The 24,527-nt window shown below is 40.3% G+C and overlaps 1 protein-coding gene across 1 annotated transcript in view; it reads right to left on the bottom strand.

Moving 5' to 3' along the window:
* The window catches only part of XKR6 (XK related 6), a 274,089-nt gene extending 251,913 nt beyond the window's left edge, over positions 1-22,176 (bottom strand). Inside the window, exon 1 of the mRNA XM_036856799.1 lies at positions 20,962-22,176. Coding sequence (XP_036712694.1) covers positions 20,962-21,695 — 734 coding nt within the window. The 5' untranslated portion in view covers positions 21,696-22,176. The remainder of the gene's footprint in view (positions 1-20,961) is intronic.
* Between the last annotated feature and the right edge of the window lie 2,351 nt (positions 22,177-24,527).

Raw genomic sequence — 24,527 nt, 5'->3', positions numbered from 1 at the left:
CAGTCTGTCAACAGTACCAACCGTGCTGGTGCTACTCAGCATTTTTCGTGATCTTTTCTTGACTGTACAAATAGCATAATGCAAGTACAAAAATACAGGCTTGCAAGTTTATCCTTGTCAAAGAATTAGAGGAATGCTGATTTGCATTTAAAGCCTGACAAATTAATACTAATTTCTGACCTCTGAGAGAGACTGCCTCACACACTATTCTGTGAGTGTAAAACTCATTTTACAAGTTCCCAACCTGTGTGCCGAGTGTTCCCAAACGGACATTATTATCACTGCTCTACACAAGCACTTTTACAAGTTATCCAACTCCAAAAAACTGAAGTCTCACAGGTGAAATAAACCTGAGAAATGACCTAGTCCAATTGACCAGCATATGCCTATATCCTGTTTTGATGCTTATAATCATTTTAAGGTTGGTATAATAGGTACTATCACTTCCAATTTACAGAATCAGAAACTGCGGGTGAGCTGAGTAAATGGCCTAACATAACAGATAAGTGAGGATCGAACATATTTACTATGTCAAGAATAAATTCCCCTCCAAAGAACACTTAAGCATGTTACTGATGCTTCAAAGGGCAAAAAATGGTTCAAATATACTGGTAAACTGGTGTCTTTATTACAATGTCCCTTTATTTCTAAAATAAATATATATACTTCTTAAAAAATTATGTCAAGCTAAATTTCATATTAAACTGTTTTCTGAAGCATTAAGATACTGCCCCACAGTGCTCCCCGCCACCCCAAAATCCAAGGACTACTGAAAAATCTGGGTGAGAAGGCAGATGAGGTCCACTTGAGGCACCCACAGCACTGCACCGCTGGCACTCAGACCCACAGCAATCAGTGCACCTTAATAAAGCACGAGCAGCCCTCTGAAAGAAAACCCCCGCAAAGCCTCTAGATCAGAGTGAGAGACCTCCTCTGGCCGCCTTCCTGGTTACTATTCTTAGACATTTCAACGCTGGGCAAAGTCTGGCACCACTGGCAGCAAGATGTTACTGCTGGCAGTGTGATGGACTCCAGCTGCTCCACTGACAGCCACTTTCACCGTGGCCAAGACTGTGAGAAGATGGAGAGGGGGAGAGGGCAAGTCCCACAGAGCGAGCACGCCATGTGTGCCAGACGCTACGCCAACAGCGACTCATCCAAACCTTGAAAACCCTGCCTTGGAGGTAGAGTTCTCACTCCACTGAGGGGCAAACCAAGGCTCTGAGAACTCAGCGATCTGTTCCAAAACCTAAGCCTATGGCACTACGGAGCTGAGAAAAATGCGTTATCTGCAGGGTTAAAGTGATGCATAAGGAAGCCCCACGGTATTTCCATTTGTTACAGTGTGACGTGAGGTGGAACAGAATGTATAACATCACACAGAACAGTCCAGCTCAAAGACCCTCGCTTATCCCATGGCAAAGCTGTAGTTTTACCTTTTTCATAATCTTCGTTACAGCATATTTTCACAAACACATAATTTCCTTGTTTGAAGGGTTACTATACCCAGTCAAACTGCCTTCATTTTTAGTCAGAGTGACACTGGGTCAACCACGAAAGAGAATTTCCAAACCTACTATGTTAAAGAAAAAATCATGGATGTTACGGGTTGAACTGTGTCTCCCAAAAAAAACATGTGAAGTCCTAACTAACCTCAGTATCTCAGAATGTGACCTTATTTGGAAACAGGGTAGTTGCAGAGGTAGTAAGTGAAGATAGAGTCATACTAGAGTAGGCTGGGCCTTAGTCCAATACGACTGGTATCCTTATAAGAAAAGGAAAATTTAGACAGAGACAGAGAGAGAAGGACGCCATGCGACAACAGCGTTAGATAACGAAGTTATGCAGCTGCAAGCCAAGGAATGCCACAGACTGAGAGCCACCACCAGAAGCTAGGAAGGGGCAAGGAAGGATTCTAGCCAGGGTCTCAGAGGGACCACGGCCCTTCTGGCACCTTGGTTTCAGACTTGTAGTCTCCAGAACTGTTGAGAATAAATTTCTGTTGTTTTAAGCCACCCCACTGGTGACACTTTGTCACAGCAGCCTTAGGAGGAACTAACACAATGGGCTAATGTACACTCCAAGGTACTGCCCAACTGAGGCCTCTCTGACATAGAAAGCCTGAAGTCTGAGGTCCTACTTAACTGTAAGCTACACAGAACTGATCCCATCACACTTGGTTTTGTAACAGAGGCGAGAGCTGACTAAGGCACAGAGAGCAGGGTACCGAGCCATAGAGGCCAGGTGGAAGCCAGGTCTTCCAACCAACAGGCAGAAGTAGTAGGGAACCATCCTATAGAGGGACAGGTTGTCCTAATGAACATCATTACAGGCAAAATTATCAAAAACAGACCACAGATATGTATTCCAGTCAAATCAGTAATTTCACATGCTCAACAATGAATTAGCCTCCTCTAGTCTAATCTTTCAAAAGTTTATCAGCTCTGGGATCAATCAACCTGTAACAACCTCAAGGATTAATAATATAATATTATGAAACTTTGAAAATTACAAATGGGCCCCCCAAATTAGTATATTAAAAATGGATTACTTCATTAAATAGTCTTACTTATGTGGCTTCAGGTGGTCATCAGGCAGTTAGGGAAGAGTACAACCTGAATTCCAATCAAAAAGGAACTTGTTATACACACATATTAAAGTTGAGAAAAAAAGGATACAAGATATCCCAACCATGGAGAAATCACTTTAAAAAATACCAAGTTTTTAAGTACAAACATCTGAGAGGTTAGAAAAAAATAAGAAATGGGAGAGGAGCTTGGATCAAACAAAAAACTTCTAGTTTTACTGTAATTTTGGCTGTAAATAGGAGTGAGACAAAGCACTTACAGACAGTTGCTAAAGTACCAAGTGAACTCTTCCTCTGCTCTTTAATTCTCCAGTTTTTGACTGCTTTTGGTCCTGCCTGAGCCTACAGGAGTCCAGTCGCCCACAGAACAGGCATCTAGCTAGAGGAGACACATCTAAGGTTAACAGCCGGACTACAAGCTGACGGATGCCTCCTTTATGAAAAGCAAGTAACTGATTATTAATCTACCAATTCCCACCTGGACTTTAGCTACCACACATAGAAAACAGACTAAAATAACCTCTACATACTTCCAGTTTGTGTAACATTTCCCAGGCAAGAGATTAAAACCACCGCCTGAAGCAACCAGACCCTGGGAAACGGTCACCAGCAAACGTCTCCCCAGGTTGCTAAGGCTGCTTCCAAGGTTGCAACAGAGACAAGGTTGCACGGAGACAAACAATAAAGAGCATGAGAACAGTTTGGCTGAACTCGTGCTGTAAGAATGTTTCATTATGAAAATGGGACAGTGGAGCAATGAGGTAATGAAATATGTGGTTAGAAAAGTCTTCTGGAACCATGGACGTCGCACTTCGGGTTTAGAACTTTGGGGTACATTCTGTGAACAAACAGGGACCACTGAAGGTCTCTGATCTGCTGACAGGTTCACCGAACTAAGATCTGTCAATGTTGTTTGGAAAGGGTGTAAAATGGCTGGTTAACATCTTTCTTTACTGAGGGGATTTTAAAGAATTGTTGCATAGTTACACCATGTATACGTAATATTTTCCTTATCAACTAAAGGGTGGTAAACTCTTTATCCATCAAAAGTTTATACATGCATATTTCATAATAACATTTTTTTCCTTAAAAAAGCTCATATAAACATTTTAGATTTTTTTGGTGCTAGATAATATGTTTTGACGTTTAGACAAGACTGTTTCAAAAGACTGCCTACCTAATGTATTTTTGAACATGGACAATCCACTTTTTATTCAAGCATTTATCAATATGTAAATAAATTACAAAGTGACTATAGTTTTCTCCCTGGTTTCACTTACAATGAGAACTTACAATCATTTCACTTACAATCATTTAATAGATACACAGTTCTAACTGCTTTAACAATATCACATTTTTATTTGGAGGATTTACTTTGAACACCTAAGCAAGGCACATTTCTTTCTACGTGTAGAAAGAGGGTTGGATAACAGTTAAATAAAGAAAGAAAATTTGGCCAGGTAGAACCTTATCAATGCCTGGTACAATTTTCAATACTCTGAGCCAGGTAGAAAAAGCTGTTAATATCTAACATTTAGTAAGTAAGTGTATCAAAGCTTTATTCTCAGACTTTACATGTATTAAGTCTTAATTCTCAAAACAACCCTGTAAGGTAGTAATATCCTCCTCCACAAAGCTGTTCCTGATCTTTCTACCCAAAATAAGTCCCATCTTACCTGTGAGGAAACCCAAGAACAGAGTGGTTAAATAATGGTAACCAGTTAACAGCTGGTCCGGGGCAGGCTTGAGACCCAGCACCTGGCCTCCAAAAGGCATGCTCTGAAGGCCTGGGCTTCTCTGGCCCTCCTTACAGGCAGTGCCTCATCACCACAGGTCAGGCTGTAGGAGAGAGAACTTGGAAGAGCTCTCTTTTGATTTAAAATACTACCTACCCATCCTTTATTGGAGTCATTTCAGATTTAAAAGCACTTGGGTCCTCATTTTCAAATCTGAGACTATGAGTATCACTGTGAAGACCAACACGGGCATTAACTTTTTACCGGACAACGGTCACACTGTGCTGCAGAAGTGGAAGGGACCAATTTTAAAATATTATTTTTAGGTAACACAGTTGAAGCCGGTGCCCACCTGCACAGTGTGGCTAGAACACTGGTAAGAGGTATGCCTTGGGGCTTCCCTGGTGGCGCAGTGGTTGGGAATTCGCCTGCCAATACAGGGGACACGGGTTCGAGCCCTGGCCTGGGAAGATCCCACATGCCGCGGAGCAGCTGGGCCCGTGCACCACAACTACTGAGCCTGCGCTCTAGAGCCCGTGAGCCACAACTACTGAGCCCACGTGCCTAGAGCCCATGCTCCGCAACAAGAGAAGCCACCACAATGAGAAGCCCATGCACCACAACAAAGAGTAGCCCCCGCTCAACACAACTAGAGAAAGCCCGTGTGCAGCAACGAAGACCCAATGCAGCCAAAAGTAAATAAAAAATAAAAAAAAAATACTAAAAAAAAAAGAGGTACACCTTGATCCAAATGGATTGGCTGTGGGGACATAAACTAATATTACTTCTGCTTTTTAAATTGACAACAGTACTGGGCAAGGAAGAGAAAAGATTTTGTTTGTTCATTTGTTTTCTGTGTTAATCAGTGAGTAGCACTATGAAGAAATGAAACTATCTGAGGGTTGCTGATTTTTTTCTAAATTTGATAAAATGCACATGACATAAACTTAATATCTTAACCATTTTTTCAGGGTACAATTCAGAGGCATGAAGTCCATTCACACTGTTGTGCAGCCATCACCACCATCCATTCACAGAACTCTTCATCTTACCAAACTGAAACTACCTAACTTCCCATTCCCCCTCCCCCCAGGGCCTGGCAACCACCATTCTTTCTGTCTCTGTGAGTGTAGCTACTCTAGTTACCTCATAAAAGTAGAATCATACAGTATTTGTCCTTTTTTTTTTTAACCAGCTTATGTCACTTAGCATAATGTCACCAAGGCTCATCCAATGCTGTATCATGTGTTAGAATATCCATCCTTTATAAAGGCTGAATAATATTCCATTACACATACGTGCTACATTTTATCTACTCATCCATCTGTGGACAGTAGGGTTGCTTCCACCTTTTGGCTACTATGAATCATGCTGCTATGAACATGTTATACAAATATTTCTTCAAGCTCCTGTTTTCAGTTCTTCAGGGTAGACGCCCAGAAGTGGAATTGCTGGATCATATGTAATTCTATATTCAATTTTTTGAGAAACCACCGTTCGGTTTCCATGATGGCTACATAATTTTGCATTACCAGCAACAGTGCACAAGGGTCCCAATTTCTCCACATCCTCACCGATACTTGTTATTTTCAGGTTTTTTGATAAGAGCCATTTTTTTTTAATTGAAGTATAGTTGGTTTACAATATCATGCTAGTTTCAGATGTAGTTAGGAGCCATCTTAATTAGTGTGAAGTATTATTTGTTGGAATTTTTTTTGTATTTTTTTTTATATAAATGATTTATCTTATTTTATATTTTTTGGCTGTTTTGGGTCTTCACTGCTGCACGCAGGCTTTCTCTTGTTGCGGCGAGTGGGGGCTACTCTTCGTTGCGGCGTGAGGGCTTCTCATTGTGGTGGCTTCTGTTGCTGCAGAGCTCGGGCTCTAGGCACGCAGGCTTCAGTAGCTGTGGCTCGTGAGCTCCAGAGCACAGGCTCAGTAGTTGTGGCGCACGGGCTTAGTTGCTCCATGGCATGTGGGATCTTCCCAGACCAGGGATCAAACCTGTGTCCCCTGCATTGGCAGGTGGATTCTTAACCACTGCGCCACCAGGGAAGTCCCTGTTGGATTTTTTAAACACTATTATTTAAGATTGTATCTATGTCAACCAAGAGTAACTATCGTGAAGTTTAGCAATTCATTTTTTCTTTGGTCTTGAGAAGTCCTACAATCTGTGTCGATTAATATTACTACAATGTCACTAAGTACGATTTTGGAGCATCCACCCAAGTGGGCTTATGAATTGAAAACTGAAAAGGCTTATGAATAAGTTTCTAAACACAGTGTAAGCATTTTAACATCTGCAGCAGTATTACGTTCTGGAATCCCTGGACGTAACAGTAGTTATTTTGATCAAGCTCAGACAGGGTCACCCAGTGGCTTCTTATGACACTGGGGAGTCACGTCTGCTTGCAGTCTGGGCAATGTTGTCTGGATACAACAGATGCAATATTGGGAGTGAAAGACTAAGCCAGCACCAGATAATATAAGTAAACACACTAAAAGTATTAAAATTATATTAATAAGATCAACCAGGCAAAAAATTTTATCTCAAGTAGTGTGTATTTGACCTGTAATACCATACAGCTCCTATTAAAGGTTTCAGTGTCTGATTTTTATTCTAATTATAATTTGCTGTTTTATCTCTCAAGCACAATAGTCTGAGAAGATATTAATTATGTACTAGCCATACAGGTCACAGATTTTGGCTTTGTAAGAAAAAAAAAAGGATCCTCATCTAGACCCTGGTACAGTCTCAACTGGTGGTAATATTATGTAGAGAAACTTTAATTATTAAATAGCCTCTAAATAAATACGTATATTTATTATTTTAATGCTTTAGTAACCTACTTTTTAAAAGCCAATTAAGAATACCAGAAAATGTAACCTAAGTCATATTTGGAATTAACAGAACAAGCATCTTAAAACAGTTGACCGTTAAACCTTCACTACTAGACTAACAGGTCTCTATTTTTTAATATTTTATGATTGCTAGAAGAACTTATAAAACATATCGACGTGTTTTGATGAACACATTTTAGTTTCAGTTTTACTTTAAATCATATTTAGATGCTTTAACACCTTTATAAGGAATTTTTAGATAATTTTAATCCATTCCTAGTGATTATTAACACACAAAAGAAATAGAATCCAATCAGTTTTACTAACAAAGTTTTAGTGTAAATCTCCAAATTTAGGTATGAATTTTGCACACGTATTTATTTGGTGGCCTGTACAATTAAAAGACAAAAAACAAGGAGTGATTTTTGGGGGCAGTTATTTGGGGAATAGAAGCCAACAAGTTCCCTAAGTATGGGACACAGTTTTGTTAAAGTTACAACCTCTGTGAGCACATGTCAAGATCCCAAACTGTCCTAAACCAGATGAACTATTTCTTTTAAGACTTGAAACACTGACAAGGCTACAGTAATTTTTATTTAGTCTATGAAGGCCATTTTTACCTCAATGAAATTTCATCTGAAGAAAAACGATTCAAAACTCTAGTTGTACCATTTCATTATATTTTAATTTAGTATATTTGGCACAGATCACACTTAAAATTATTAAACGTAGTTGTTACTTTTAAAAGCTAATTTAAATAGAGTTACTTGTTTTACCTGACCAGTTAAAATAGGGTTGACCTGTGCTCGTATGACACTCAGGCTAAGAACAGTTTTGACATTTTTAAGAGTAAAATGAATGGCTAGTGGGAAGCAGCTGCATAGCACAGGGAGATCAGTTCGATGCTTTGTAACGACCTAGAGGGGTGGGATAGGGAGGGTGGGAGGGAGGCTCAAGAGGGAGGAGATATGGGGATATATGTATACATATAAGCTGATTCACTTTGTTGTACAGCAGAAACTAACACAACACTGTAAAGCAATTATACTCCAATAAAGATTTTTTTTAAAAAAAAGTAAAATGAGACACCTGACATGGCTAGCAAATCCTAAAATATTAAATTAAAATATAAATCAAAGTTTTAAAAGGAATTGTCTCTTTTATGCTCCAATCAATAGCAATTTACATTATACACACACACACACACACACACCCCCTCCCTCCCTTAATCTAATCTGGAGAATACCTGATCTAAGTAGAGAATTGTTTCTTCCTCAGTCTCTAGTCAACAAAACACAAGCTCCCTCTTCTGTAGTACAAAGCTGTTCCCTGGGCAGGACCACATTCCCCGGCTTCCCTTTATGTGGGCGTAGTCACAGGGCTGTCCTCCCTGTGGGATGATAGCACCAGTGATGTGAGTCACTTCAAGCCAGGGCTTTTAAGCAGCAGCTATGCTTTCTCCATATTCTCTCTCCTCTCTCTGGCTGAATGCTGAGGGCGCTGAGTCCCTAAAGGATGCTAAAGCCATGATCAGCCAGGACCACCCACAGAAGACAAGCCACCTCTTGTGTTAAGCCACTGAAATGTTTATTACAGTTAGTGAAGAAAAACACACATACACATTGTATATTTGCTGCCTTTCACATTTAACTAACTTCGACTTAATGTGGACATTTTCCCAATCCTAAAACAAAACAAAACAAAACAGCCCTATGAAAACAGATTGTTTATATGGCTGAAAGCCGTCTGTTTGTTCTACCCATCAGCTTTTTCCTTGACAACTGGCTACTGCTGCTTTTTTTCCATTTACTGTACACTCAGATGAATTTTAATTTAAAGCCTCACTATAACTACATTTCAAATGAGCCGAAATTTAAAGCCAGTCCTGCTCCATATATGTAGTTCAAGGGCTGATGTGGCATTGAGACATTAGCTCATTCCATCCAATGACTATGTTACAGAAGCAGAAATTTAAAAGTGGATTGAAACAGCCCCTCTTCACTTCTTTATCGTATATAAAGGCCAACAAAGCATGAGAAGAATAACTTTCACTTAACCTCGAAATGCTGTACTATCTCCAAAAGTAGAACTTCGCAAAACAATAGAACCTTGACAACTCCAAGAGCTGCATCTTGACACCATCACAGATTCAAAAACATGTCAGTTATGCCACAATGCATGCTCCTGTAACATGGATTGTTTCACACATGACTGGCAAAATGAGAATGACAATAGTATAATGGGGAAATAGTTTTGGTTTTTAAGTGATTCTTCCCAGCATGTTAATGTTTTGAAAATATCAAGGGCAAGATTTTTCACAAATAATAAAGACTTAGGAAAAAACAAGAATAAGAAAACCGGTGAGAATCTTACCAAAATACCTTCCTTTGGTACGAGCAGTGGTGGCTGGTTTAGTGTCTTCCATATTCCTTATGCTTTCCTCTACCTAGTGATGCGGGGGCACACATGAAGGCTAAACCCTGGACCAGAGCTTTAATTTTGGTGAAAATGGCCTCCAGTAGAAGCTAATACCTACAAGGATCTACATATCAAAGAAGGAAAAACATGTCCCAGGATAAAATAAGGCCTTGAACCATCTGGATATGAAGCTGAGTGCAAATGTCCCCGATACTACGGTGCTAATATTTTTATTTGGATTGTCATTGTTTTTGTTAGTGTTCTGGTTACAAAGTCACATGGCTTTAAGTAGTCTAGCCTTAATCCTATTTTTCCCACAGCCCTGTTGTTTTTACTGTGTGATTTTACAGAATGAGAGGGTTTTCAGGAATATCACATTATGGTAGATATAGATTATACCACGAATTGAGAGAGTGAACTGCAGATGCCAAACAAATAGACAGAATGACACATTCCAATCTCACAGGGCCCTATTCAAAATCTTGTAACATGCCTGACAAATACCATCTCATTTAATCCTAGACTACATCTTGAAAACTACCGAAAAATTATGTGGTCCCTATCAAATAGTGGAAACCACAAATACGGTCCACAAATGCTATAAACATGTTGTAATTCTCTATTTTTCCAAATTTACAATGTAATTGCTTTCAACTTCAGCTTCGTTTTGATAACTTTTGTTTAATTTGTGAACAGAGTAAAAAGTCCTTCCTTCATGTAGCTTCTCTTTTCTTCCAACCCCAAAACGCGCCATCACGCACTAGGTCTAAGCAAAGCCATTTGAGATTGCTTAAATTTTGAATACATAATTCCTCTCTTGGAATGCATATCTTTTCCTTCAGAGTCAGCTTTAATGAAAACTGCCTTACAGAAGGCAAAATGGCAGCATCCTAAACATACAGGGCTATTTATAACTACTATTATAACAGGGCTATTTATAACTACTATTTAGTTTACTACTCAAAAGCTGCGTTCCTTATAACCAAGCAAAATGAGAGATATGGAGTTCTGTTCATTTTTATCCAGAACCACAGAGGATCCAACCCAGTATACGGTGTGCCTGCCCATACATCCTGTGTCCCTCTCTGCCAGCTGTTATCTCTCCTAGAAGTTCTGACCTTGAGCTTCCCAGTTACAAGGAGCCTGGGTTTTCTCACCACTGCCACAGTACATTCCTAGATGGAGCTCAAAGGATGCTATTTTGGTGTGTGTAGATTTTAGGGGTCCCTGTTGATCCACTGTACTAAATATCTTACAGCAGGGAAGAGTAAAGACTGTAAAACCCCTTCCCAACCCCTCCCCTAGCTATTCCTCCCCGTGAATCCATCAAGCAAAATGTAGTTAGGTCATTTTTCTTCTCTGCTTCCTTCATTCCTGTCTCTAATGACACTTATTTAATACCTATTAGGACACTTCTCCCCTTTCATTCACCAGTCTCTTTTTAGGAATCCTATCCTTGGCACCAATTTTAACAAATATAACATTTCTGAAAATTTGAGAAATGAAATTCACTCTGCACTGAATATCAATTTTCCCAACATAATGAAATGCCTCTAACCTGGCACTTTTAGAGCACCAACAGTGATCATTTGTGTTAATAATGACCTTGAAGTACTTCAAACTTCCAAAGAAGCTTCTGAATCAAAAGGAATATTCAATTATATGCTGTACAGTTTTAATGTAAAATGCCTTTACAGTATTCTAAACCTTAAGTATAACCCATATGCCATAGTATATGGCAAATATAGCTGCCATTTGATTAATACACACTTTCACCAACCATTCCAGCTAAAAGTAAGGTCCAATCAGAGACTGTTTAAATACTGGTGTTCCATTAAGATCATCATCAGCGCTTCCTTTATTCATTCCACCCCTCTATATCTGATACGCCTAGTGCTCAAGTTCACACACACACACAAAAAAATTCCCAAGTGATTCTAATATAAACTCCTTCTCCCTGAGAACTACCGCTGTAAATATTGGTAGAAATCAGCCTATAGAAATGTGGTTCTCATCCCTGTCTGTGCACTGCTTGGGGATCTTTCTGAAAACACAGGCTTTTTAAAATAGATTCTAAGGCCCATCCCAGACCTACTGGATCATAATCTCTTATGGTAGAACCCAAATATCTGACTCCTCAGGTGACCCCAAAGCACAGTCAAGTTTGAAAACAACTGCTTTATAACCTTAAGGAAAGAGCTACTACTCTTGGTATTTCCAACAGGTAAACAGAGACTCAACATATGGGTGCATCTTGTCTGCAGAGTTTAATACACTAGAGTTGAAATCAGAGGTCTCAAAGAACCTCAGCGTGTACATCAAGAGGCCCCAGTGGTTCAAGAATATCATTCCTCCACTTTCAATAAGCCAAGACAGCAAAGTCCCAAAGTAAAGCAAAGTAATTAGTGAGAAGAGGCTCCGGATCCTTACAAGAGATAGAGAAAACTGCATGTATTTTGCCGGCAGTGAGATCTGGCTTCAAAACTTTCCTCCACCAGTTACCAGTGACTTATCAGATTACTTAACCTCTCTAAACCCATTTCTTCATCTGAAAATGGGCACAAAAAAAACTTACAAAAATTTAAACGAGACATTTGTAAAAAAAAGAATTTCTAATATAGTTTCCTTTCCACCTTAGTAATTTCTATGCATCCTCCACTCTCCTTTGAGTCATACACTCTAACCTGTTATATTAGCCCTTATGTCAGGTTATTGCCATTACATACAGAGAACACATGAGACATATTTCAAATTTGTTCCTCCAAAACTAACATGAAGTTTAAACTCTGTCTACTGACAACCAGTTGAAAACCCACCAGTGCCTAGATTCATAGTAACTTCTTCAGGACAGAATTTTTTTCTTTAACTCTCAGGTCCTGATTCCAGTACAGCAATGGCTCTCCAACTTTAGAGACCTAAGAACGACTAGGGAGCTTGTTTAAAATACAAATCCCACCTCCCACCAGCAATTCATAATTGATTCAGGCAAGGATTCTCAATGGCCACTAAAACTATTAGGTAAAAGGTTGTCAGGAAATAGGCCTTAACACCTTGCCAAAAGTCTTACTCCACAAGTTACTTACTGACTGCAAAGGGGAAAATGTACCTTTATACAGAAGAATCTGGCAGTCAGAACCCTAACCAAGAGATAAAACTTAGCATCACGAACAGTGAGACGAATCAGGTTATACTGTGATATGATGCAAATATGAAGTGGAAAGCAGTACTTCTGACAACAGTATGTAGTCTGAATATAATCAAGCCCCTAGAAGCACCTTCAAGTTTACCCGGAATACAGAGGGCAGATGAAACTTGGAGGAAACAATCAGGCAATCCAAAATATGGAACATACAAGAGAAGTGGCCCAGACTCTGCAAAAGTTAACATCATGAAGAAAAGAAAAATTTAAGAATTGTTCTAGCGTTAAAGAAACATAAAAGCAATGCTGATTAAGCAATTTTGATTAATCCGTGTTGGGAGGGAGAAAACCTATAAAAGACATTGTTGGCGACAAATGAGCAAATCTGAACATGAAACAACTATTAGATGATTTTCTTGAATTATGGAATAATTATGGGATTACCATTAATTTTCTAAGATGGGATAATAGTATTATAGCTATGCAGAATTAGTCTAACTATTTAGTATTTGAGGCAAAGTATGGAGAGGTGCAACCTCATGATACGTGTTAAACACACATAAAGCTATCTATGTTAATTACAGAATCCAGGTAGTTGGTAATGGGCGTTCAATATACTCCTCTATCTCCCTGTATGCTTAAAAGTTTCCATAATAAAGACAGCAAAAATACACATTCCCTGGTCCAACTCCCTGAGGTTCTGATTCTTTAAGCCCATAGTAGACCCACAAATCTGCATTCTGACAAGCCCCAGGCCTATCCTAATACAAGAGGTTCTCTGACCACTCTAAGAAACACAGCCAAAGAAAGAAAGCAGAAAGCATCTGCTGTCTGGAAAGGCCTGGGTTCCTAATTTCCTGCCACCTCTATTTTATCACCAGGCTTTCCAAGCCATGAATTTGGTGTCTTCCTCACCTTTGCCATCTTTCTTCATGTGTACAGTATGTTTAAGAGAGAATCAAAAAGCGGACATAATGGTGAAAGAGAAACTTTCTACTCCATGTACCTATGATTCTTTGAGAGCATCTGGCCAGGGTAAACAATAACTATCAACTCTTCCTCCCTTCCCAGGGTGCTGTGAAGAAAACTGATATGTTTACCTTTCTGTGAACTGAATATTTAAATTTCTTCCTAGAAATGATTTGATGGACATATAATCCATACTCTGTATATTAATGACCAATATAAAACAGAAATAGCTTTCTCACAATTAAAAAGAAAAAAGACCAAAATATTGCATACAAAAGTTATTTTTAAAACCACTTGCTTGATATTTCAGGATAAAAGCAATATACACGTAAAGACACTTTTTGTTAGCAATATGCAAAATACCTTAGGATACTGTCATTTGTTTTAAAGTATATTAAAATACAGTAATGCAATATACCAAGGTTTACCCACATTAGACATACAGAAAAGAAAAATCTAAAGCTGAATTTTATGTACAAATGTGTTCTTGTCATAATAATATTCACTGAATCCTTCAAGCAAATCACGTCTTTTCCCCAAATTCAACTTAAACCAAAAAAGTACCTATACCTTAATCTAATAAAATACAAAACACAAAGAAAGCTCACTTAGAATCATTTCCTAAAACAGCTCACAACTGACAAGAAAGCTATCATTAAAAAAAAAAAAATTTTACAAACATTAACTTTTCAAAGTTAGAGAATACATATCAAATGATAAATTGCAGTGGGAGATTTTGAGGTTCCTCCCCAATTAGAAATTAATCTAGGTAAACGACTCAGAAAAACCTCCAAAATATGTTAGATATATGCATTGCTTTAGCTTAACCTAACAGTAAAAAATTTTAAACATAGGATTATAAAAGGACACCTTAACGTAATTTTAGCTGAAATTGCAAGTTCCCAAAAGTAGCTAATAAACCAGGATAACAAGTTTCTCAGGAAGTCTTATCTGCTATAAATTTTAACATTAGCTAACGATATATACATAATGCCTCTATAGGTAGCAAAGTGATTACAAGTAATGAAAATTTTTTATATTAATAAGTCAAAATAATACATGATAGGACTTCAAAGCAGTTTCTGAGAAATCCACATTTTTTAATATTTTAATTGTTCAAACTAGAGTCTGAAATTCCTTGTTTAAAACTTCGGAATGCTAATACCTATAGCATAATAGACTTTCTAAAATTGAGGGGTCTGAAAGATCAATCAATTTAACACCTTATTTGATAAATATGAGGAAATGGAGGCCAGAGTTTTTTTGAACTCGCAGAATGATAAACCTGATTTCTTAACTCCAATGTTCCCTTTATACTATTGCTGTGTCCTGTGGTGTTTTTCTTTGTTTTTGTTTTGTTTTGTTTTGTTTTTTTGAGTATCTCCAGTAGTGGTAAATAGTGGATTGTCTTTCGGCAAAAAACAAAAGTCAGTGAACTTCTTAAACGAGGCTATATTTTCATGATTTTAAAAAAATTAATTCTTTGAAATGCACAATTTCTGACTGGAAACTAGGTAAACAGAGTATCACAAGGAGTAAAGTTTTAACCACAATCTTGTTTGCAGAAAGCACACTGTAAATCAAACCAACCCATGATGAAAATAGCAACAATTGAGACAGTTTCTTTCTTTTTGTATCCCACCTAATCTTTCCAACTCTCCAGAATTTATCCATTACATAACGCTAACTAATTGGCCTTAGGGATAAAGTTTGTAAAAGCAAAGCGAATGATGTTAAAAGGCAGAAATGAACTGTTCATGATTTCTGACATGTGCCTACTAGGTTTCTGGAATGCTAGCCTTCTGCAATACAAATTTGGTGTTTTGTTTCTAGATCATTCTGGAAATACTATCCTTCAGCACTGTTTGTAATTTTACTCAAAGTGTGCCATTTTTTCATCACCTTCCCTTGAAAATTCACCATAGATGTCAAGTTTTTACTGTTTCTGTTCACTCAAAAATGAGAAATAATCTTCAGAGATGCTTTCTTCACACTCGCTCTCCTTTAGGTAAGTAGTTCGTTGCCTAAATATAACTCTTCTACCCTTACAACTCATCATGTATTTCCACGATTTTTCAGGTAGGGGGAGGAGGAAGGGAGTAACTAGAGACTTTATGTTGTTAAATTTGTCCCTTTTTTCCTTGATGGTATCAAAGCATCTTGCCCTTTTCACGATTATAAAATTATTATCCTACATTTTCTTCTAGTGTTTTTATAATTTAATATTTCATGTTTACACTTTTAATTCTTTTAGAATTTTTGTTTATGTAAGGTAGAGAGCTATTTTTCCCCCAATTGCGTAGTCAATTGCCTCAATACCATTTGATAAATAATCTTTTTTTCCTTCACTGGTTAGGAATGCCACCTTTACTGTCTACTGAATTCCCACAAACCTGTCAATCTCTCTCTTTACTCTGCGTCAACACCTATTTGCTTAATTCCTCTGCCAGTCGCACATTGATCTAATTACTGACACTATGGCACATTCACTTCGTGACAGAGGAACATTTTTCTCAACATTTTTCTTTTGAATCTTGAAAGGTTTTGACTACTCAAACAAATTACTTTTCTCCGAACAATTTTCCTCAAGTTTCCCCTCAAAAAAATCCCACTGAGTTTCTTTTGAACCAGAATTCCATTAAACATACGGACCAAAATGGGAAAAAAAAAAAAAGATTTTTACAATATAGAGATTCCCATCCAGTAATAAGCCGATACTATATAAAGTCTCCTACACACACAGACACACACACACAAATACACATATACAATCTTTTATCGTGACTAGGACTGGTATCCTGGCCCCACGAGTGAATTTACTTATTTGAAAGGTAACATTTCCATTCCTAAATCACAACATCTTAGAGCTAGAGGGACATTACAGATCACTTAGTCCAACATCTCTTGTAATCGCGTTGTTTACCTCAAGCCTACTTAAGAGAATCATTTCAAAATTAATTTCCCTTTTACGTGCAACACAATCATAAACGTGCTGTTTGAATCACATAAAAGGCAGAGAAGTGAGCTACATTTATTGAAGAACGCTTTGAATTTAGGAATCCTTTTAGAATAAGATCCATACTTAGGCTCAAAGAATAAAACACTGAGTACTATAAGTGCATACACTTGAGACAGCCCCAAGTACTGTATTTAGACACTCATGTTTCCAAGGTAAAGTCGTTTTGTTATGGTGTTGTCCAGGAACCAAGCTTCACAATACCAAAGCATTCCATTCCCGACTGTTCCATCCTATTTATTAAGAACACAAACCCAATAACAATCTCTAAATGGAATAAGCCTGAAACCCAATTCTAAAAGTGCTTCTCAAGCCTGGCTGCCCATCTGATCACCTGTGGAGCTTCTAAAAATAAGACTGCTTGGGTCCCACCCTGGGATTCTTCCTCAGCAGGTCCAGCAATGCTCAGGCATTTTTTAAGCTGTAGTAGGTTCTAGTCTCAGCCAGAGTTAAGAACCGCTATTCTAAAATATTCAATAAGAACAAAGCCCCATAATTTTCCAAGTATCCCTACACTGAGGGAGGGTGGGGGGGAGATAAGTTTAAAAAGCATCTTCACCAGCCCAGCAACATTTGCTGCTGATTAGAGAGAGCTGTGTCCCTATATTACATCAAAGTGTTGAAATGGAAAGAATGCTAAAACAAAGCTTTAGATTGTTTACAGACTGATGACCCCATTATGGCAGGTGAAACACCGCTTCCTTCCTCTCACTTGAAGGCAACCCTCTCCTCCACCTCATCTCCCAAGATAAAGAACAGCTGACGTTCACTTTAAAAATGGCAATAAAATTCAGATTTTAATCTTAATTAAAATTTTTAAATCTTTAAAACATACCCATAAAAATAAATACATAAAAAGGGAGATTAATGATTCGGTTGTAACATCAAGACATTACATGAAATTTTAGTCAAAGAACTTGCTTCTTGACTGCAGTGAGCTGCCAACACACTAAGCACCCCCTAAAAGTAGCAGAGAAGCAAAGAAAAGCCGATACACTTAAGGAAAAAACTTACACACAATAATGCAATATGAAAACCTGTTTCTAAGCTCTAATCCTCCAAGAAAATGATCTCACTTTCTAATAACAACACACTGTACTAAACTGAAGCCTGGTGCGACCCCTATTCCTGGTATGGGTGACTCATAGACCCGCTATCCCTGGGAAAAGCACCTGAAAAACAGAGCACATAAAGGTAGACAGTAAGTTCCACGTTAAGTAATTAATTAGGGAAGGTAAAGCATGCATTAAACAGACCTTAATCACACAGTAGTGCTCTGCAAAACAAGGTTTATGAAACCAAATCATCCTACAGGCAACTACTCTTCCATGCTCCAGTTCTGGCCCAGTCAAAACTATTTTCTTACATTCTGTGAAGTCATTTGGTGAAACAGATGTCAAGTATTTTCCATCTTGATAGGAAAGGCAACATGCATAGAAATTTACCACCTTAATGTCAAGAGAAACTAATTTTTCTTAAATAAGCACTGTGCTTTTGTTCACGTGAGTCGAATAATCTTACATTTAAAAAAAAAAAGCATATGAAAAGACACGCTTCAGGGTTTAACGCTGTCAGTTTTGACAACATACTTCACCAACATCTTTTCTTAGAAATGTGGCCCAAATCAAATTCTTAGACCTTAACCTTTATGTCACATGACCACATGAAATAAAATTTAAGTAGCAAATATGATTAAGGGAACAAACTGTAACCCCAAAAGATCTGCAGAAAAAACTGAGATGATGTATGTTTATACCCACTGACAAGTCTGCCAAGAGATTAAAACAAGAAAAGAATAAACACCTTTCCCCAAAGCTTTTACTTATGAATGGTTTCCATGCAAGCCACATGCCTAGCAGGTGTTAAAGAGCAGACCCTGCTCCTGGAGTATCTCAAGTAAAACAAGCTTACTGGAAAAAAATAAAATCCTTCCTCAGTAAATATTTCTTTTGAAGTATAGTACGTTGGAATAAATAACTTAGATGAATTAGCATGTCTTTTAACACCTTAACTTTATAAAATATTTAGACATATATTCTAATCTTGAAAAAGGACCAAAAAATTTAGACATAGTAAAATCACAAGCATCTTTTCAAAATATATATATATTATATTTACCACTACAGACTCTGAAAGTTCAATAAAAATCTGGAAAAATAACACTACCCTGTTTTAAACAATTATAAAAGCTAAATTCATATTTAAAATGTACTTTTCAGTTTGTCCACAACCGGGACTTCTACTACTTTGCCAAATACAATTAAGGTTTAGGTCAATGGCAGGGGATTATTCTGCCTAAAAAATTTGTGAAACAGAACTCCAATTTCAGTATGTCCCAAAAGCTTACTACTAATAAATATCTAGGATGGATTACATTAGAAACAATTCTCTCAGGAATTTTAACCTGACACCAAGGTTTTGATTGCCCACATCTCGACGTCTAACATGGAGAGATAGGTGACTTTCGGTACAAGCCTACTTATTAATTAGATGCTGTTAAATTTTACTACTATTTCAAAATCTCTCCCCATACTTTTTGTCCCTCTCCCTTCATATCTTTGCATCTTACCAACCTGCAAGAAACCAAAAAAAGGTATCCCCCATGTTAAACACAACTATCTTTGATTCAGTATGGATTGGGGAGTTTTTAGATTTAGATTTCAAATTCAAAACATATGTCAAAATTTTCCTTGACCCCATATTAGGCTCATAATCGCTAAAAGTTAATCAATCATCTTTTTTTCTATTTTAGTCCCTCTCTTCTTATAAACCTATCAGCAGGAAATAAATTATCTGCAGACAAACAGAGCTAGGAAAAAAGGTTGCTTGGTTCAATCTAGGAACACCAGTAAACAACCCTGAGAGGACCAGGAAAATCAAGAACCACTCACATGTCCCCTATCCTGAATTTGCATGTAAATTCTGCAAGACAAAGTTCTTGCATGCTCTTTCGTGATTCGACTTAATTCATCCCCATGCTTTCTGAAATGTTTTTATTTAAAATTCTGAACAGAAACCTAGACAAACAATTCAAAACACGCTGAACTTTATTTCAGTTAACCTGAGTACATACCAGTAAACTGAAATTCTGAGCACCTAAAATCTCCTACTAGGAATAGGTGCCTGAGCAGTGTAGGCAAAATGTCTTCTCACAGAAGCAACGTACCTGAGGAGCTCTAAATAATTTCTCTTCAGTAAGATTTTTTTTCTTGCAAACGCTCACCCACAACTCACTGTTTGCAGAATACACTCAAGCTGATTTAAGTTGGAGGGCACAGATTTACCAACGTTTTAATGGAATCATTTCCTTAGTTTAGCCAGTTAAGCTATTTAAAAAAAAAAAAATCTGCAAGTGGTTTTTGAGGGATTCACCTGGCACATGGGAAATTTACAAGAAGGGAAAGAGCCCCAGGGCTAAGCTTGGGGCTTGTGTAAACATAAATCACCTGCGCACTGGCCTGGCTACCAAAAACAACGTTCCTCCAGAAGAGATGTCCAGGTGGCTAAGTGATTTTCTGGAGGTGAGAGTTAAAAACAAACGCTTACACTTATCACATATTATACAATTTTACCTGTCACTAAGAAAAGGGCACGTCTAATCCAGCAAAAAAGTCATTTTTCCTTCAAGGAGAGCAGCGCTTTGGAGTCCTTTGCAGGGGATGGGGGTCGCAGGAAGGGGGGAGGGGGCGTGGAATAAAGGAGCGCTGAAAGGAGAGGCAGCCAGGGGGGTTGCACAGAGCCCCACACAGGCCACTGCGGAGAGAAGACGGGGAAAGAGGGGAAGATGTCTCACCGGGGCACAAAACCGAGTGCAAACCGGCTGGAAGAAGGAAGGTTCCCCCAGGAGGCGAGCTAGGGTGCAGATAAAAAGCGCTAGCGGCTGGTTACCTTGGGATACAGGGGCAAGGGACCACGGGAATATAGAGATCTACAGAGACAGAGGGGAGGGAGGATGAGGCAGGGTCTCCGCTAAGTGCAAACCAGGGATGAAGACAAACAGCGGGACTTGGGCCTCCCCGGGCCAAAAGGCGTGGCCAGGGATCCAGACCGCACGATGGTCTTTTTGAGACGCCAGGGAAAGTGCGTGGCAAAGCCCTCCTTCAAGACCCCGTGCCAGGCCCGTCCAAGGGGCCCACCTGCGGGGCCACTCGAGGGCGGTGCGCACTCCGGAGGGCTCCGGCCTCGCCCGCGGGGCCCTCTGCAGGGCCAGCTGGCCAGGCCCCCGCCCCCGCCCCCACCCCCGCAGTGCTCTTACCTCCACACCTGCCCCATCTGCAGCAGGTGGATGACCGACAGCCAGATCCACACGGAGAGGCGGCAGAGGCGCTGCGCCCCCGGCGTGGCCGGGACCCCCGCGCCATGGCCGTAGACGGCCCCCATCATGGGGGGGCCCCGGCTGCTGAGCCCCTCCACGGCGCCCAGCCCGCCGCCCGTGTAGTCCTGCACGAACCAGCGGAAGCTCAGGCTCTGCACCAACAGGGACGGCACCAGCACGAAGAAGAGGGTCAGCCCGAAGTAGCCGTAGTCCCCCTTGCGGTAGTAGTCGAGGGCAAGCCACAGGTCGGTGCCCACGTCCCCGAAGAAGACTAGCAGCGCCAGCACGATCCACAGGCAGTCGAGCCACGGCCGCTCCACCTGCGGCGGCTGCGGCCGCTCGGCCGAGGGCGTCGGGGGGTGGCGGCCGGCGGCCGCGGGCGGCTGCAGCGGCTGGTCCCCCCCGTCGGCGGCGGCGGCGCTGCGGCGCGGCGTCTTGCCCAGGAGGGAGCGCAGGCAGGCGGAGCGGCAGCCCCAGTAGCACGAGGAAGTGTTGCAGCAGTGGCAGATGTGCAGCGAGCTGCTCTCGCCGGGCTCGCTGCCGTCGCCGCCGCCGCCGCAGCCGCCTCCCCCGGGCTCCCCGTCCTCCTCGCCGCCGCTGCCCACCGCCTCGTCCAGGTTGTGCAGCTGGGCGAAGCCCACCCCCACGCCACCGCCATCGGATTTCGCCGCCATCTTGACTCTCTTCCCAGCTCCGGAGGTTGGGGGGGGAGGGACGGGTGGGGGGGGGGGAGAAGGCAGGGAAAGGGGGGGGAAACGAATGGAGAGGAAGGGGGGCGGGGAGGAAGCGGGGGAGCAAACGAACGAGGGGGGAGTGGGCCAGGGAACCCCCTCCGCTTCCGGGTAGTTGGCGTCACTTCCGGGCGAGCCCCCCAATCGCACGGCGCCCGCAGCTCCCCAGCCCTACCCTCCCGGCCAAGATGGCCGCCCTCCTGTGCCTCAGCTGCTGGGCGGGGGACCGGGGGGTTCACCCCGCCAGGGCTCCCCTTCCCCTCTTCCGTTGACCCCGAAACCCATCAGGTTGACCCCTCGGCGTTTCTGAATCCCGCTGGGCCGAGTGAGGCGGTCCAAAGTGATCCCTGGAGGGGGCAGTGCCAGACGTTTTGGGGTCCCCTTCCTCAGCGTCGCAGCTCACAGCTTTCCTCCTGGAGAAACGCCCCCTAACACCCTCCCGGCTGCTGGCGGAGGGGCGGGACCTGTGAGGGAAGGGGCGGAGCTAGTGCAAAGCAGGTGATTACGTGTCACTTCCGGGAGATAGGATGACCTCATTGTGTAGTTAGACGCCCCCCCCGCCCCCCATCAAAATGGCTGTGTCTCACCTCTTTGGCTGATTCTTTTCCTTTTTTGATTTTTTTCTTTTAAATTTGTCTCCTTTTCTTATTTTGAGGGTCTTTAGAAATTGTATAAGTCAGTTTAGATTCCCACACATAACTGATTCTCACTTCTATTTAGACAACTCCCTCCTCTTTTACCTCTGTTGACCCCCTGATTTTCTTGTCACTGATAACTTTACCATCTTTTGCAATAAAGTTTTCACCATTCCCTTAAGAAAAGTGCAGGCAAAAATCCAGTGATAACCAGCCTGATTGGGTCTTGAAAATTACAGCAAAGATTGAATTGGCATATTGTGACCTTGAGTGTATTTTCTTCACCATTAAAATGTATTTCTACCAACTTTTTTTTTAAGTATGCAGTTTTTCAATTCTGTGACCTTAATTTGGAAAATTCAGAACTAGCCAGGGTTTAAGCTGTGTCAGTTACTTCTTCAAGCTTTTGGATGTGTGAAAATTGCCTTTTAGAATTTTTTTGATGCTAAGGATCTGTCAGTAAACGTGGCTTTAAATAAGTGAAAATGTTATCAATGTGCTATATCATTAAAATAGGTGCAGGGTACACTACTTAACTAACAATTTACAAAAGTGAAGCAGCACTGAATGGATTTGAATTACAATGATCTTCTAGTGAAAGTATATTTGAAGCCAGATAGAGAAAGCTACATGGTCACAATTGTTACTGATCAGGTGAATGGAACATTTTGGAGTTAAAAGAAAAAATTTTCTAACCCTGAATTTTCTCATTGACCTCTCTGGATTTTTGTGCTCATTTTTCTGATTCTGTCTACTTCTTCCTTCAGTAAAACCTTCTAATCATGCCAATAATTTTCCTTCAAATAGGACAAATTAGGTAATATTTGTATGGCATTGAGGTTTCGGGGAAGAAAGATGCCTTTGAAATTTTCAGTATCATTATTTTGAGATATAAAATATTTAACACTATAGCTCCTAGTTAAATTTTGGGGGTAGCAGGGCAAGGTGAGGATTCCATATTTTGGTACACAACTTTTCATGGGTATTTATGCCAAGCTAAAAGCTGTAAAGACTTTTACAGAAAGTACTCAGAGAATTTTTACCTTTGCCATTTGAGGGGGGAGGGGGGGAAGAAATAATCCAAAATCTACTTTTGGAAACATGTCACATAAGGGTATCCTTTTACTTCACACCATAATTTAAGCCTCCTTGTTCCTATGGGCGTAAAACTTATAGCCAGCAGGTAAGGATTACTCTGCATTTAGATGAGATTCTGCTTCTTTCTTTACTGAATTTGAGTTAATAACACCTTTAAAAGATTGCATAGGTGTAGAGTAGGACTGCCCAGGTTTGGATCCCAGTTCCACTAAAGTAATAACATGAATAATGTGAACAAGATAGTTAACCTCTTTAAACCCCAGTTTCCTCCATTATATAAATGGGAATATAACAGTGGCTTCTTTGAAAAGTTGTTTGGCAGGGCTTCCCTGGTGGCACAGTGGTTAAGAACCTGCCTGCCAATGCAGGGGACATGGGTTCGAGCCCTGATCTGGGAAGATCCCACATGCCGCAGAGCAACTAAGCCCGTGCACCACAACTACTGAGCCTGCGCTCTAGAGCCCGTGAGCCACAACTACTGAGCCCATGTGCCTAGAGCCCATGCTCCACAACAAGAGAAGCTACTGCAATGAGAAGCCTGCCACCACAACAGAGAGTAGCCCCTGCTCACCGCAACTAGAGAAAGCCTGCTAGCAGCAACGAAGACCCAACGCAGCCAAAAATAAATAAATAAAACAAATAAATTTATTTTTTTTAAAGTTGTTGGACAGATTAAAGATTGTAGTCTATTCAAAGCTCTCAACACAATGCCTGATAGGTAGTAAGCACTGGATTAATGATAACTATTATTATTATTGCTATTATTGTTATTGCTATGTTCACATATGCCAACATATAGTTACTTAAATTCTATCATCCAGTAGATTTGGTATCTCTAATAAATGAAAGCATTTTCAAATACTTCTAGGAAATAGATGTAATTAATTTGTTTTTAAATACATTTTCTCTATTTGAGCCTGTGAGCCTGTGAAATGAGATAAAAAAGCAAGCAGCAATGACATATTTACAATTTTCTGTTTCTCTGCCCTGAAAGAACATAATCTACTAGTGAAATTAGCTAAGTAAATTACAGTCACTATAT

The sequence above is a fragment of the Balaenoptera musculus genome, chromosome 6, assembly GCF_009873245.2.
Source record: "Balaenoptera musculus isolate JJ_BM4_2016_0621 chromosome 6, mBalMus1.pri.v3, whole genome shotgun sequence".
Classification (NCBI taxonomy): Eukaryota; Metazoa; Chordata; class Mammalia; order Artiodactyla; family Balaenopteridae; genus Balaenoptera; species Balaenoptera musculus.
This window is presented reverse-complemented; position numbering and strand designations above follow the sequence as displayed.